At 50.2% G+C, this 13,583-nt stretch overlaps 1 protein-coding gene across 4 annotated transcripts in view; it reads left to right on the top strand.

The window, feature by feature from the left end:
* The window catches only part of KLHL22 (kelch like family member 22), a 39,300-nt gene extending 28,415 nt beyond the window's left edge, over nucleotides 1-10,885 (top strand). For 3 of the 4 annotated variants that reach the window (XM_072599662.1, XM_072599660.1, XM_072599661.1), the window contains exons 5-7: nucleotides 648-840; nucleotides 8,831-9,064; nucleotides 9,932-10,885. In XM_072599662.1, coding sequence (XP_072455763.1) covers nucleotides 648-840; nucleotides 8,831-9,064; nucleotides 9,932-10,309 — 805 coding nt within the window. In that variant the 3' untranslated portion in view covers nucleotides 10,310-10,885. Of the gene's footprint in view, nucleotides 1-647; nucleotides 841-4,189; nucleotides 4,380-8,830; nucleotides 9,065-9,931 lie in introns of those variants that run through there. The other variant, XR_011965217.1, reaches the window with a different exon arrangement.
* Nucleotides 10,886-13,583: the final 2,698 nt, after the last annotated feature.

The following is a 13,583-nucleotide window of genomic DNA, read 5'->3' as shown; positions in this document are numbered from 1 at the left end:
GCGCCTGGCCTACCTTCCCTCCCTGACTCGACCTGGCTCTCCTTCCCACCCCCTTGGTGGTTCTCTCTCCTGCCCCGGAGCTTGGCCTAGGCCTCGACCTGGCCTTTAGTGGGTTTATTCTGTGGATACATCATTGCTGGCTTCCTTGTTAGGGTCAGCTCCTGGGGACAAGGGATGTCCGTTCTTTGTCCTTCTGACCCCGGGCCTGCACAGAGTAGGTGCTTAATAAATGCCTCCTGATTGGTTTGGGGGCCTGTGCTTATCATGAGCATCACAGGGGCAATGGACTAGATATTCCATATGTAATTAAACAAACATTGATGAAGCCCCTACTGTGTGCTGCCCCTAAGCATCCCAAGACAAGGTCAGGACACAGAAGCTTTTGTTCTGTCTAAGGAGACAATGCGCACCTGCCTAGTAAATGGAAAGCAAACACCAGGGCATCTCAGGGGGCAGGAGTAGGGTAGAAGAGGAGCTGGCCTTTGAACTGGGCTCTGAAAGCTTGAGGCTGTCCTTTAGAGGACGTTGCAGGGGGAGGGCCTCTTTGAATGTCCCATTCTCCCTGATGGAGGCTGTGTCTGAGGGGGTGGCCAGTGACCTCTGCTGAGCTGAATGGTCCCAACCCTGTCTCCTTGTCTTTTCCCCAGGTACGATCCGAGGCACAACAGGTGGTTTCAGATCCAGTCCCTGCAGCAAGAACATGCCGACCTGTGTGTGTGTGTCCTGGGCAGGTTCATCTATGCTGTTGCTGGGCGAGACTACCACGCAGACCTGAAGGAGGTGGAACGCTACGACCCTGACACCAATGCATGGGACTATGTGGCGCCCCTCAAGAGAGAGGTGAGTGGCTGCCAGCCCCCAGTGCCCAGCAGGCTCACTTCTCCTTAAATGTATTGAAACTGTCCTTGTGATTGGCATCGCCTTACTGACAGCACATCCCAATCACCTGATTACAGAGGGAATAAGCATTGATTAGGATAGGTCAACCAGGTAGCATAGTGGGCAGAGCACCCGACCTGGAGTCAGGAAGACCTGAGTTCCAGTCTGGCCTCTGATACTTGCTAACTGTGTGACTCCATGCCTCAGTTTTTGCATGTGCAGAATGAGCTGGAGAAGGAAATGGCAGAGCCCTAAGAAAATACAAGGAGTCAGATGCTTCGATTAAGCCCCTTCTGTGTGTGGGGCTTTACAAATATGATCTCATGGATCCTTGATTCTGCCCCAGGGAGGAAGTGCTGTGCTTAACTCCACTTTGTGGTTGGGGAAACTGAGGCAGACCAAAGTGACAGGACTAGCCCAGGAAGTGCCTGAGGCTAGATTTGAACTTTGGTCTTTGACTCCCAGCCTGGGGCTCTGACCATTGGGCCGTTGGGGCTATGAGAAGCTCTGAAGTTCTCTCTGAGGTTTAGCTGGTAACCCTCGAAGGGCAGCTTGGAATTAGGGGAGCTTTGCCAGTGGACGCCCTCCAAGTGTCATCAAGGTGTGTTCATGTTGAACGTCCTCCTTTTGTTCAGTTGTGTCTAATTCTTCATGACCCTATTTTGGGTTTTCTGGGCAAAGATACTGGAGTGTCTTCTCCAGCTCAGTTTACAGATGAGAAAGGTTAAGTGACTTGCTCAGGGTCCCACAGCTAGCAAGATCGAGGCTGGATTTTCAGAATGGTGTCTTCCTGATTCCAGGCCCTTTGCTTTGTGCCCTGTGACGCCATCTTGTGGCCACCTCCGTTAGCTGAGCAGATCTCCTTTGCATTGTTGGACGGTTTGGGAGGCTGCCCTGGGGCTCCATGGTGTAGTACTCTTCACCTGTGAATTGGAGGGCATGGTGTGAGCTCTGCAGCACCATCTGGACCTCCTTTTCTCAGGGCTCCTCCCTGCCCCCTGGATTCTCCTCCTGCCTGTCTGGGCACTGCCCCCTGAGCTTTCCTCTGGGGTGAACTCTTGACGCCACACTCTCTCAGCCCAGTGATGAGGCCCTGATCTCCTACAGCCAGCTGCCTTCTGTCCCCTGGGCACCAGTCTCACATCTCCAGCTGCCTAGGAACCTAGCATGGACTTCTCCCCTCACCTCCCTGATTTCTTCTGATAGTGCTACCAGTCATCTAGCTCTGCCATCTCAGATTCTTCTTGAGCTCCTTGTGTTGCCTCCTTTGGATTTCCCATCTCTCTTTGCCTGGCTCATATAGCCCACTGTAGGGAAGGCCCTGCTGCCCATGTCTGCCCTGGCCTGCAGTCTCTGCCTGCGCCACTCCCTCCACACAGCTGCCCAAGGCCTCAAGAGCACAAGGCTGACTGTGTGCTGACTGTCCCAAATTCCAGGGGTTCCTGCTGCCCTCACGATAACGACACCTCCCCTTCTCCCCATTTGTCTTTTAAAGCCCCTTTGCAGCTCAGAGCCATCCTCCCTTTGCTGCCTTGTCACTTCTCTTTTCTCACCGACTTTGAGCCACACTGGGCTGGCTATAGTTAACATGGTAGTTCACCTTCTCTCTCCATGCCTTTGCCTGAAATTGGCTTTTTATTTAGATTCTCTAGCTCCAGGGCTGCCTTTGCCCCCAAATTCGAGCTCTGGAACGAAAATTAGATCTATGGGCACAAGCTAAATAAATCAGGCAGATTTGCCATGCAAAAATATATTTTATAAATTTATTTATTTTTTGTTTTTATTTTCAGTTCCAAATTTTCTCCACCCCTTCCCCTACCTATTGAGAAGGCAAGTATTATGATACCCCATTACACAGTGTGAAGTCATACAAAACACATTTCCACTTTAGCCATGTAGTAGGGGGAAAAACGCAAGAAAAATAAAGTGCTAAAAAAACAAAAGGTGCTTCCGTCTGCCTCAAGGTCCCCAGCACTCTGCCTGGAGGTGGACAGCATTTTTGTTATGGGTTCTTCAGAGTTACCTTGGATCATTATATTGCTCAGAGTAGCCAAGTCTTTCACAGCTGACCATTGTACAATGTGGCTGTTACTGTGCACAGTGTTCTCCTGGTTCTGCTCCCTTTCCTGTGCATCAGTTCATATAAATCTTCCCAGGTTTTTCTGAAACCATTCCCCTCTTCATTTCTTATGGAACAATAGTTTTCCACCCTATTCCTGTTCCACAACTTGTTCAGCCCCAGCTGATGGGTGTCCCCTCAGTTTCCAGTTCTTTGCCACCACAAAAAGAGCTGCTGGAAATATTTTTGTTAAAAGCTGGATCATTGAAGCTCGGGCACGTGAGCTCTATCTGTCTCTCTCTACTCTCCCTCTCCTCCCTCTCTCTCTGTCTTTCTCTCTGTATCTGTTTCTCTGTCTGTGTCTCTCTCCAAGTTTATCCTAGGAAGCTAGCTTTTTTGTTTGGTCATGTCCAATCCTTCACAACTCCATATGGGGTTTTCTTGGCCGAGATACTGGAGTGCTTTGCCATTTCCTTCTCCAGCTCGTTTGACAGATGAGGAGGCTGAGGCAGACAGGGTGCTCTGACCTCGCCAGGAGCTTTCTGCACGCTGGCACCCTCAGCTCCTCTTCCTGGTGTTTCAGTGTCATTCTCCTCAGCTTCTCTCCTAAGGTTCCTGGCCTAACATTGTTGTCGTTTATTGTTCTGTGGCTAGGTACCTTATACTTAGAATACTGAACACACTTCTAGTCATGAATCCCTTCATTTCGGTAGCTCTGCAAGGTTTGCCGAGTGATTTCTTCCCAGCACTTCTCTGAGAGCAGAAGCACATTATCTGCATTTTACAGCTGGGGAAGCTGAGGTTCAGAGAGGTTGGGTGCTTTGCTCAGTGCTCTTTTCTGCTTGTTTTCCTTGAAAAACATCCATTTTATGATTTAGAATTCCATTAATTGAAAGGGAAATGGTAGAGTCATGCTTACTTGATACAATGGCTTCTTTTTGGAATGAGAAGTATCTTCACTGAATCCTAGAAGTAGTTAGAGTGAGATGGGCTTAAGGACCACCTCATTCATCCCAGGGGATCTCTTCATTTTGTAGAGGAGGAGTCTTAGGCCTGGAGAGGGTAAGTAAATGGATAAATGTCATGGACAGGATTGGAACATGTCTTGAGAATAGCAGCTTCCAGCTCGGGGTCAGGAGGCCTATCTTGGTGGTGACCTCGAGAAAGCCACTGAAATATTCTGTTTCCACATCTGTTGAATGGGAATGGGGCCATTTTGGGTCGAAGAATGGACTGTACTTCTCTCCCCAGTGCTTGACCTGGCTTGTACAAGTTGGCCCTGAATTGGTGCTGGATCCCCTCGGTGCTCCCCAGGATGGCCTCAGTGAGCAGCTCTGCGGTTCTGGCTTTTATGGGCTCTGCTCCTCAGGCTCACCTCTGTAAGAAGGACTGGGGGAGGAAGCCAAGAAAGCCTGACAGGCCCCAACCCCAAGGATTTCAGGTGCTGGAAGGGGCCTTGAAACCTGAGGCTTGTTGGGGATTCTGTAGGGGCAAGTCTGGACCTGGGGGTGGGGTGGGGTTGGGGCAGACCAGGTGGCTGACCAGGGGGTCAGCAGGGCAGTGACTATAGCAGGCTGGCTGCTGCCTCCTTACACTGTGCTCTAGCTCATCCTGTCCCTGTGCTGGAAGAGACTTTAAGAACTGTCCAATGTCAGGCAGCCAGTGAACAAATGGCCAAGAAGAGATCTGAACTATGTCCTCTAGTGGTCTTTGCACTGCCCACAAACCCCCAGAAGCTCACAATCTCTTGGGATGAGGAGACACTACACTGATGTGTACAATACAGATTCACTGAGTACACAACAGGAGACAGGACCAGGTGAGCCTGGCACATGAGAACTACCTTGTTCGTTGAGAATGGGAAGAGAGCAGGAGCCTTTATTAAGGACCTACTATGTGCCAGGCCCTGTGCTAAGTGCTGGGGATACAGAAGAGGCAAAAGACAGAACCTGGCCTCAGGATGCTCATGGTCTAACGGGGAGACAACAAGCAGATACATGTATACAAAGTGAGCTCTGTGTGGGAGCAAGAGTAATGATTAGCAGAGGCCCTGGGATTCAGAGGGGGGAGGAAAGGTTTCTGTGGAAGCTGGACCAGGGAGGTCAGTAGTTGGGAATGGAGGAAGGACCGTATGGAAGGCCAGAGGACACAGCCCGAGCCCAGAGGTAGGGGGATCTTGTTGGTGGAGAAGCCAGGACCTTGCTAGGGTCAGCGCATTGCAGACATGGCGGGAGATAAAGGTCCTAAGAAGACTAGATGGGAGGAGGGGGTTTGAAGGCCCCACACAGTGTGTTGTATTTGCTCCTGGAGGCAGCAGGGAGCCACTGGAGTTTATTGAGTGAGGGGGATGTGATTGGGCAAGCCTGGGCTTTAGGAAAAGGCTTTTGTGGCTGAACAGGGGATGAACTGGAGGGAGAGATTTGAGGCAGGCAGACCCCTAGTAACTACTGCCCTAGTCTAGGGGTGAGGGGCTGTACTAGGGTGGGGCCAGTGCTGTCAGAGGAGAGAAGGGCATATATTCAGATGATGAATCAATGGGGAGCTATGAGATCACCAGGTGAAATAGTACAGAGGCAGAGGAGAAGAGGGCCCAGGCCAGAGCCCTGGGGGACGCCTGTGGTCAGAGATCGTGATCTGGAGGAGGATCCAGCAAAGGAGATGGAGAAGGAGCTGTCAGAGGGAGGGGAAGAAGCAGGAGAGAGAGATGGCCAGAAAAGGAAGAGGCAAGAGAGTGTTGGACAGTGCCCATGGCTGCAGAGAGGCCACGGGCAAGGATGGATGGAGAAAAGGCCATTGGATCTGGTGTCTCAGAGATGGTTCATTGGTCCCTTTGGAAAGAGCAGTTTCTATTGAAGGATGGAGGTTCTAAGAAAAGTGAAAGGAGAGAAAGTGGAGGCACTTAGTGGAGGTGACCTTTTTGAGGAGGTTAGCCTTAGGGATGGAAGGATCAAGTGAGGATGTTTCCCAAGGTGATGGAGACATGTGCATGTTTGTAGGCAGAAGGGAATGAGCTGGTAGTGACAGAATGGGCATGACAGAGGCTGAAGTCTGCTGGAAGAGGTGGGAGGAAATGAGGTCATTTGAATAAGTAGAAAGGTTCGCCTTGGTAAAGAGTAAGACCACCCCCTCCTGAGAGACAGAGTGAAGAAGAAGATGGCAGAAGGCATCTGAGGGAATATTAGCTCATTTGATCCTCACCACAACTCTAGGAGGTAGGTGCTTTTGTCTCCATTTTACAGTCTAGGAAACTGGGGCATTCAGGTTAAATGACTTGCCCAGGGTTCCAGAGCTAGTGAATGTCTGAGGTCAGATTTGAACTCAGGTCTTCCTGATGCCCAACCCAGCATGCTCTCCACTGCACCACCAGCTGCCTCTAGGGGACAGGGATTGGCAGGAAGATCAGGGTGGACTTCCAGGGATAGGTGGCAGTTGACCTGATTGGGTAGGTGGTGATTGGGAGCAGGCTTGTATGTGGAATTTCCCATGCAGATGAGAGGAGAGACATCTACTCTAGCTGTGGGCGGCCATGTGGGTGAGGGAGCGTTTCTACAAGGTAGAAAGCACTGCCTCATGCTTTTTTCCCCATTGGCCTCCTGAGGTGGATACTGTATATTTTATAGCTGGGCAGACTGAGGTGACTGCCCAGTGGCCACATATCTGGCTTGTGGGTACCTGAGTTGGTGTGCAAACCTAGGCTCCCTAACTGCAGCCATGTTTTTCCTGACCCCTGTAATATACAACCTTGGCTCCAGCTTGACTGGAATTGGGATTTTAGAAATTTAAAAGGTCACCATCAGTAATGGCATGGAAAGCACATCCAGTCATCCTCCTGTTATGTGTCTTCTCAAATTTTAAGTGTTTTGAGCTCCTGAACCATTTTCTTCCCCACGAATGTGGTGGAAGGTTTCACTGCACGTGAGATCTTATGTGGGATGGGGCTGGTTAGTGGCCGTGGCCTGCCCCCTTTTGGCTTTTCAGGGTGCTCCAGGTTCTCTGCAGCATCTCAGATTCGATAGAGATGACAGGTGCTGTCCAGTCCAGGAAGGTTTGAGGGTGTGCTGGGTGGGGTTGGAGAGATGTGGCACAACATACACAATGAAACAGTTTTGCAGCCTGTGGCCAAGGCTTGGGCATAGAGCTCGTGCATTGGGAGGTCAGGGTTGCTGCACCGGTGACCGTGGGTTAGGCCTTTCCCTGCCCAGGCCTGGACGTTGATTTCCTCATCTGTCAAGTGAATATGTTGGAGTATGTGGTCTCTCAGCTCTCTTCCAGCTCCAAAATACTGCTGATCCTAAGGAATTGGAGTGAGCGCTGTACTAGTTAGGGGGCATCATGGAAGAGAAAGGAGGGTCTGGAACAGGGCCTTGACATTATCTGTTCTTCCCAGCAGCCTTGTGGTATAGATATCCCCATTTACAGGTGAGAAAACTGAGTTGCTCAGAGAGGGTGAGTGATTGACTTAGGGTCCCGTAGCCAGTCAGTGACAAGACAGAGTTGGCCGAGGCCCTGCTGACTCAAACCAGTGCTCTGTTCATGGCCCTGGAGGCTCGGGTTTTCCCCAGAAGCCAGAAGCTGGTCTGACTGGGAGCAGCAGCAGAGAAATGGATTTAGGCTGGATCCTCCTACGTATGTGGCTCGATGTCCCAGTCCTTCATACCCATACTGCAGCAGGCCCTGGGTGTTTGCTGTGGGCACAGTGAGGAGCAGTGCTCCCCTCAGGGGACTTCTACTCTAGAATGAGTGCGAAAGGTACTGGGAGGCTGGCATGTGCCGCTCCATCATGGGAAGTAAGGTTGGGGGTGGGGAATGCTTGGGGGATGAAGGGGGACCTGTGTGATAGTGGAGACCCCAGAGCATCATGACCCTCCTGAGTAGCTGGCCCTCCCTGAATGTTTGCTGAATGAAATTGGTGCATCTTTGTGTGCGGCCCTTCAAGACCCCAGTCCTGGGAGCAAGGACTAAGTGCCACTGGAACTTCAGGGCTTCCTACCAGAGCCGTTTACCAGTGAGCGCTGTTGGGCACCTACTGCTTACCAGAGCCATCACTAGTGAGCGCTATCGGGTACCTACTGTGTACCAGACATTGCGCTGGAGGTCTTGGAAATACAGAAGCAAAGGTGAACAAGCCTTTCCCACATTGGGGGATGGGGAACACACACAACATTTCTAGAGAGATGGAGAGAGGTAACAGAGAGAGAAATAAGCACATGTATTTATAATAAACGCAGAGTAAGGTGGGAGGGTGCTGGTACTTGAGTGTCAGAAAACCTTTTGTATGAGCGGTCCTTGAGCTGAGTCTTGAAGGAGAAAAGAAACTAGATAGTAACATTATGTACGAATAAATACTAAATAAAAGGTGGAAGCGAGGAAGGCAGAGTGGGCAAAGTCACTGAGGTGGGAAGTGCCCAGAGGTGGTGGGTTTGTCTTGGACCAAAGAATGTGAGAGGGAGCGTGATAGGTGATAGTGCAGTAAAGGGACACTGAGCCTGGCTTGTAGGCAGAGCAGCATCTGTCTGATCTTGGGGGCCTTTGTGGATCTGGAGGACCTGGTCAGACATTGGGCTCCTTCATTCATCCACAAATGTTCATTCAACCCCGTCAGTCACTTCCCACTGTAGGCATGCCAGTCATGCCTAGGCACTGGGGCTGCAGACGCAAAAGGGGAGCCTTCACTGCCTTTCTGGAATAGGATGAGTCAAGCCTTGGGGCAAGAGAAGACTCTGGAAGGGCAAGGCCAGGGGGGAGGGGGGTGTCTCGACTCTAACTGGAGCTGATTGTCATTCTCCTCCACTCCCTTCACTCCCTTGCAAGAGTAAGGACCCAGGATGTCATGCCCGCTGCACTCACTTATCCCTGCCTATCTCATTTGCTACCTGCCTTGTTTCTGCATAGGTGTACGCCCATGCTGGGGCCACTCTGGACGGGAAGATGTACATCACCTGTGGCAGGCGAGGGGAAGACTACCTCAAGGAGCTGCACTGCTATGACCCAGATGCCAACTGCTGGGAGGCACTGGCCGACAGCCCCATCCGGCGCGCCTGGCATGGCATGGCCACCCTGCTGGGCAAACTGTATGTTATTGGTGGTAGCAACAATGATTCGGGCTACCGGAGAGATGTCCACCAGGTGAGAGAGAAGGGGAGTTGAGGGCAGTGGGAAGCCTTGTTGAGGCAGCCTCAGCCCTGGGGTTGGGGACAGCAGGGGTCAGTGCATCATCTACCACTATCTAGAAGTGCTGAAGCCAAGACAGGAACCAACCCAGGCATTCTGACTCCAAATCCTGTGCTGTTTATTTCCAGTTGAACAATTCAGTTATAACAGACATTTACTAAGCACCTCCTGTGTGCTGAGCCTGTGCTAGACACTTGGGAAGATGCAAAATTTAGCTACATTTGGGCCCCATCCACATAGGACTTAAAAGTCTACATCATGGGATAACATGCTGTTTTCCCTTCCCCCTCTCCCACCAGTTAATGAGTCAGTCTTTCATGTGACTAGCTGCAAATGAGCCCATTGCTAGGAGCCCCCAGCACTGTGCAGGCTCCTTCCAAATTGTAGGTGCTTTGGTTTCTGCTCTCCATATAGTTGGGGATCCATGTAGGAATCTTCAACAATGAGCTCTGAGGTAGGGGGATGGAATCTGGTCATCCGGGTCTGGAGGCTTGAAGGACTGGTAAGATGTAGAGAGGAGGAATCACCTGGGTAGAGAATGTCATGGTCCATGGGTATTGCCCAGGGTCCAGCTGTGGTTCCTGAGGGCCCAGAACAGAGTTGTGACCCCAAACTCTTTGGCCCTGTCACATGATTCAGCATGTCTTCAGTAGATATGCCATGAAAGAAGAGGAGCAGCCTTCTGGCTGGCTCCTGTGCCCTTAGAATAGTCCTGTGCAGGAGCCATCAATTGACTCCTCTGTCTGCGTCCACATTGCTACGAATGGTGCAGGAGCTTAGTACGTCTTTTATTCATCTCAGTGCTGGCATTTTCCTTTGCAGGTTGTGTGCTACAGCCCAAGCACTAGGCAGTGGACAGCAGTCTGCCCTCTCCCTGCTGGGCACGGTGAGCCAGGCATCGCTGTCTTGGACAATAAGATCTATGTTTTGGGGGGCCGCTCCCACAACCGAGGCAGCCGCATGAGCTACGTCCACATCTATGACGTGGAGAAAGACTGCTGGGAAGAAGGACCTCAGCTGGAGAACGCCATCTCCGGCCTGGCGGCGTGCGTGCTTACTCTGCCCAGGTCTTTGCTCACAGACCCAGCCCGGCGATCCCCAAGCTGGCACCTGGATCGGGGGCAGCGTGACCCTGACCTAAGCTCGGAGGTGATGAATGTGTCTGACTGGGAGGAGTTTGACAACTCCAGTGAAGACTAAGCCTCTAGAGGAGTTCCCTCTTGGTTTAGAGGGAGGATGGCAGGGGCCTTTGAAGGTGACGGAGCCTCAGTAGGAGGCTTGGCTCTTGAGACCTGGCTGCCTCACCTCCATCTCTTAAGAGCAGGCCACATGCCTCCAGTATCTCTTTCTCATCATGGACCACATGGGACTCAGAACTAGCCCAGGCGCTGAGAGCTCTTTGAGGAAAGGGACCTGGACCTTGTGACAAGATGTGCAAACAGAATTTTAAATCTTTGAGAGGAACTTTGTAGATCTCCCTCCTGCCTGCAGCTGTCGGTGTCTTGGGCTCAGTCTTTGGGGAAGGAATCCTTCCCAAGCAGAGGCTTCTGGGAACAGCAGGGCCTTCTAAGGACAAGCACTTTGACTCTGATAGGTGGAGGCCAACATGCCCTAAGGCACAGAGCAAGTCTCAGTAGGCAGGAGGGTTAGAACCAGTTCTGAAGGTGGAAATGGCAGGAATTGCTAGGGGGGTGGGGGGTGGGGGAAGGGAAGACTTTTTCAAACCGTACAGTTCATTAATGAAATAATAAAATCCTATAGGAGAGCTTTATTGCATTCCTAGGGTCAGGGCTTGATCTCTCTTTTTCTGTTCCTTTAACAAGGGTCTGGAATGAACAGCACCCTGATTTCCAAGTGTCAGGCCCACCCTGGCAGGATGAATGTCATCCTTGCATTTGCTGGGCTCACTCACCCATCACTTCCCAGATTTCATGTCCTTCCTTACTAAGCTGAGGTTTTCTTCATTTGATGTACTTTTTTGGGCTCCTTACCATACAAACTGAATTCCTGTTAGCTTCCCTTTGTAAGCCAGGAAGGTGTGGCATCCATGGGAAAACCTGGACTGGGTCACTCCCTTACATCCCCACTCAGGTACAAAACTCAGAGAGCCTCCACTTCTACAGTTTTGCATGCCTTCAGATTTCCAAACCCACGGCCCTTGTGTGATTGAGCCCTCTTCTGCCAGGGTGACTTGGTGGGAACAAGCTGTGTTCCCTACTTTGATGTAGGAGGGAGCATATGGAAAGGGATGGCCAGCCAGAGCTAAGCCCTGTTAAAATTATCTGAAAGAAAAAGAAACTGAGGTACAAAGTTACTGAACATTTATGATTGAATTTACAAAGCCAGCATTTGCATATCACTTCTGGTCTTCTGACCCCTCAGGTCAGAGACAAACAATAATTTACAGAGTTCATTTTTATAACAGAAGAGAGAAATTTTAAAAATCTACAGAAAGTTGTTTTAAACACGATCCAATAGGACAAGGCAGATCGTCTGATAAGTGTGCTTTTCTTAGGCTTTCTTAACCCAACAGTAATTCGAAATTACCCCAGAAGTTCTTGCCCTATAGGTGATGCCTTTTGTAACCACAAAGTGTCCAGGAAAGGGGAACTCATAGTCTAGATGGCAGTGCTCTCCATCTTCTAACCACCAGCCTTAGAAGATTCGAGCTTGAGAAAAAAGTGGGCCTGTCCACTGAGAAGATTGGAAAGGGAAACTTAGCCTGTAGCCAACTCCCTTTTCTCCACCTGCAAAAACGAGGAAATTAGCCTTTAAAAGAGGCTTAATCCAATGATTTTTTTTCCACAAAGATATATCTCACTCTAAAATATCTGCTACTGCAATAGTCTTATCCATCTATGTCCTAAATCTGTAGGTAGCCTAGACTAAGTTAGTCTGACTTAGCTGTTGGGGCCAGTTTTTCCTAAAGAAAGGAGCTCAGTCTTGTAGTTAAACTAAAATTAAAGCAATCAGTACTAACTGATTGGAAGGATATCCCTTTTTCACCCCTGATTGAAGAGGGCTATCTTCCTCCCCCTGACCCAGGTAGGAAACAATTCCTTTGCTAAAATTTTTAAAAGGAATTTTTCACTGAAAATCAAGGCCCATCTCCCAGCCCAAACCCAGCTGCTTTAAGGTTCCCTCAGCCAGTGGGATCGTGGCCCATTCTGGTGATGGAGGAGGAATGAGAGGGAGTAGAGGTGCTCTGGAATCCTAGGGGGAGCTGCATTTGCTCTCCTGTAGGCAGGGAGCCCTTTCCTAAGAGTTCATTAATGTTCCTCCCTCTGTGGAGGGGTTGAGGGGAGGGCAAGGGTAAAAGCTGTGTTTGCTGGGATCTTTTCTAGTGGTAGAAGGAGGTGAACCAGTCAACAAATCCAAGAGAGTTTGTGCTCTGTGTAGGTCCCAGTACTGGACCATTGGGAGGCACAGATGAGTTGGAGGAAGGACTGGTTGTTGGGGATTAAGGTGATCAGGGAAGACCTTAAGTGTCTGTGAGGCACAGGGCCTTGAGCAGACCTTGGGCTGGCTAGTCCAACGCCCTCGTATTTGACAGATCTCGAAACTGAGATGGAATGACTTCCTCAAGGTCACATGCCTATTATCATAGTTGAATAAGGGCTTGGTGGTAGAAAGAACACTGCTCCTGGGTTCCTTTGATCCTAAAGGCAGGGAAACAGAGCTAGCATTTATGTGCTTTAAGGTCTGCAAAGTGTTTTACTCCAAGGACTCTGGAACCAGAGAGAGAGAGACTGATAACTTGGTCCAACTCTGCTTCACTGAAATTCCATTTATGCTCAGATCAAAAGACATCGCTAATTTTCACATGCACTTTTTGTACCTGACCTGTGGTGGAGCATTCCAGGCTAGTGTTGGTCTGATCAGCCACAGTCTCCACACTCTGGACTTTGGCTCCAACATAGTGATGTCGGTGTGGTTCTCTTTGAAAATGAAAGACAGCAATTGACCAACCATGTCACTCTTTACATTCATTTTACAAATGGGGAAACTGAGGCTGAGAGGTTGTGATTTCCCCAGGGTGACAATGTCTGAGGCAAGATTTAAACTTGGATTTTCCCAATTCCAAGCCCGCATGATATCCAAGTTGCTACCTAGATGTATTTGTGCTGGTAGGGCCTATATATAGGTTATGGATCGGGGAGTGTAGGGGGTGAGGAAAAGGATAAAGGTGATGATAGGATAGAGGTACAAATGTGTTCTAGTTTGCCTTGTTGCCATGGACAAGAATTCTTGCCCTCCTCACCCCTCAAGGACTCATAAAGCCTCTCCTGAGTCTAATCAGAAGGCCTATACTGGTGTTTAACCTTCACACCTGTTATGTGACCCTATCCCTTCCTCCAGACTTGGATGCTTCCACCCAAGGTGCAGTGGAAGGAGCCATGAATTTGGTCTTGGGTTCAGATCCTGGCTCATATACTACTTTGTGACCTTGGATGACATCCCCTCCCTTATCTGT

This window comes from Notamacropus eugenii, chromosome 4, assembly GCF_028372415.1.
Source record: "Notamacropus eugenii isolate mMacEug1 chromosome 4, mMacEug1.pri_v2, whole genome shotgun sequence".
In the NCBI taxonomy this organism is placed as follows: Eukaryota; Metazoa; Chordata; class Mammalia; order Diprotodontia; family Macropodidae; genus Notamacropus; species Notamacropus eugenii.
This window is presented reverse-complemented; position numbering and strand designations above follow the sequence as displayed.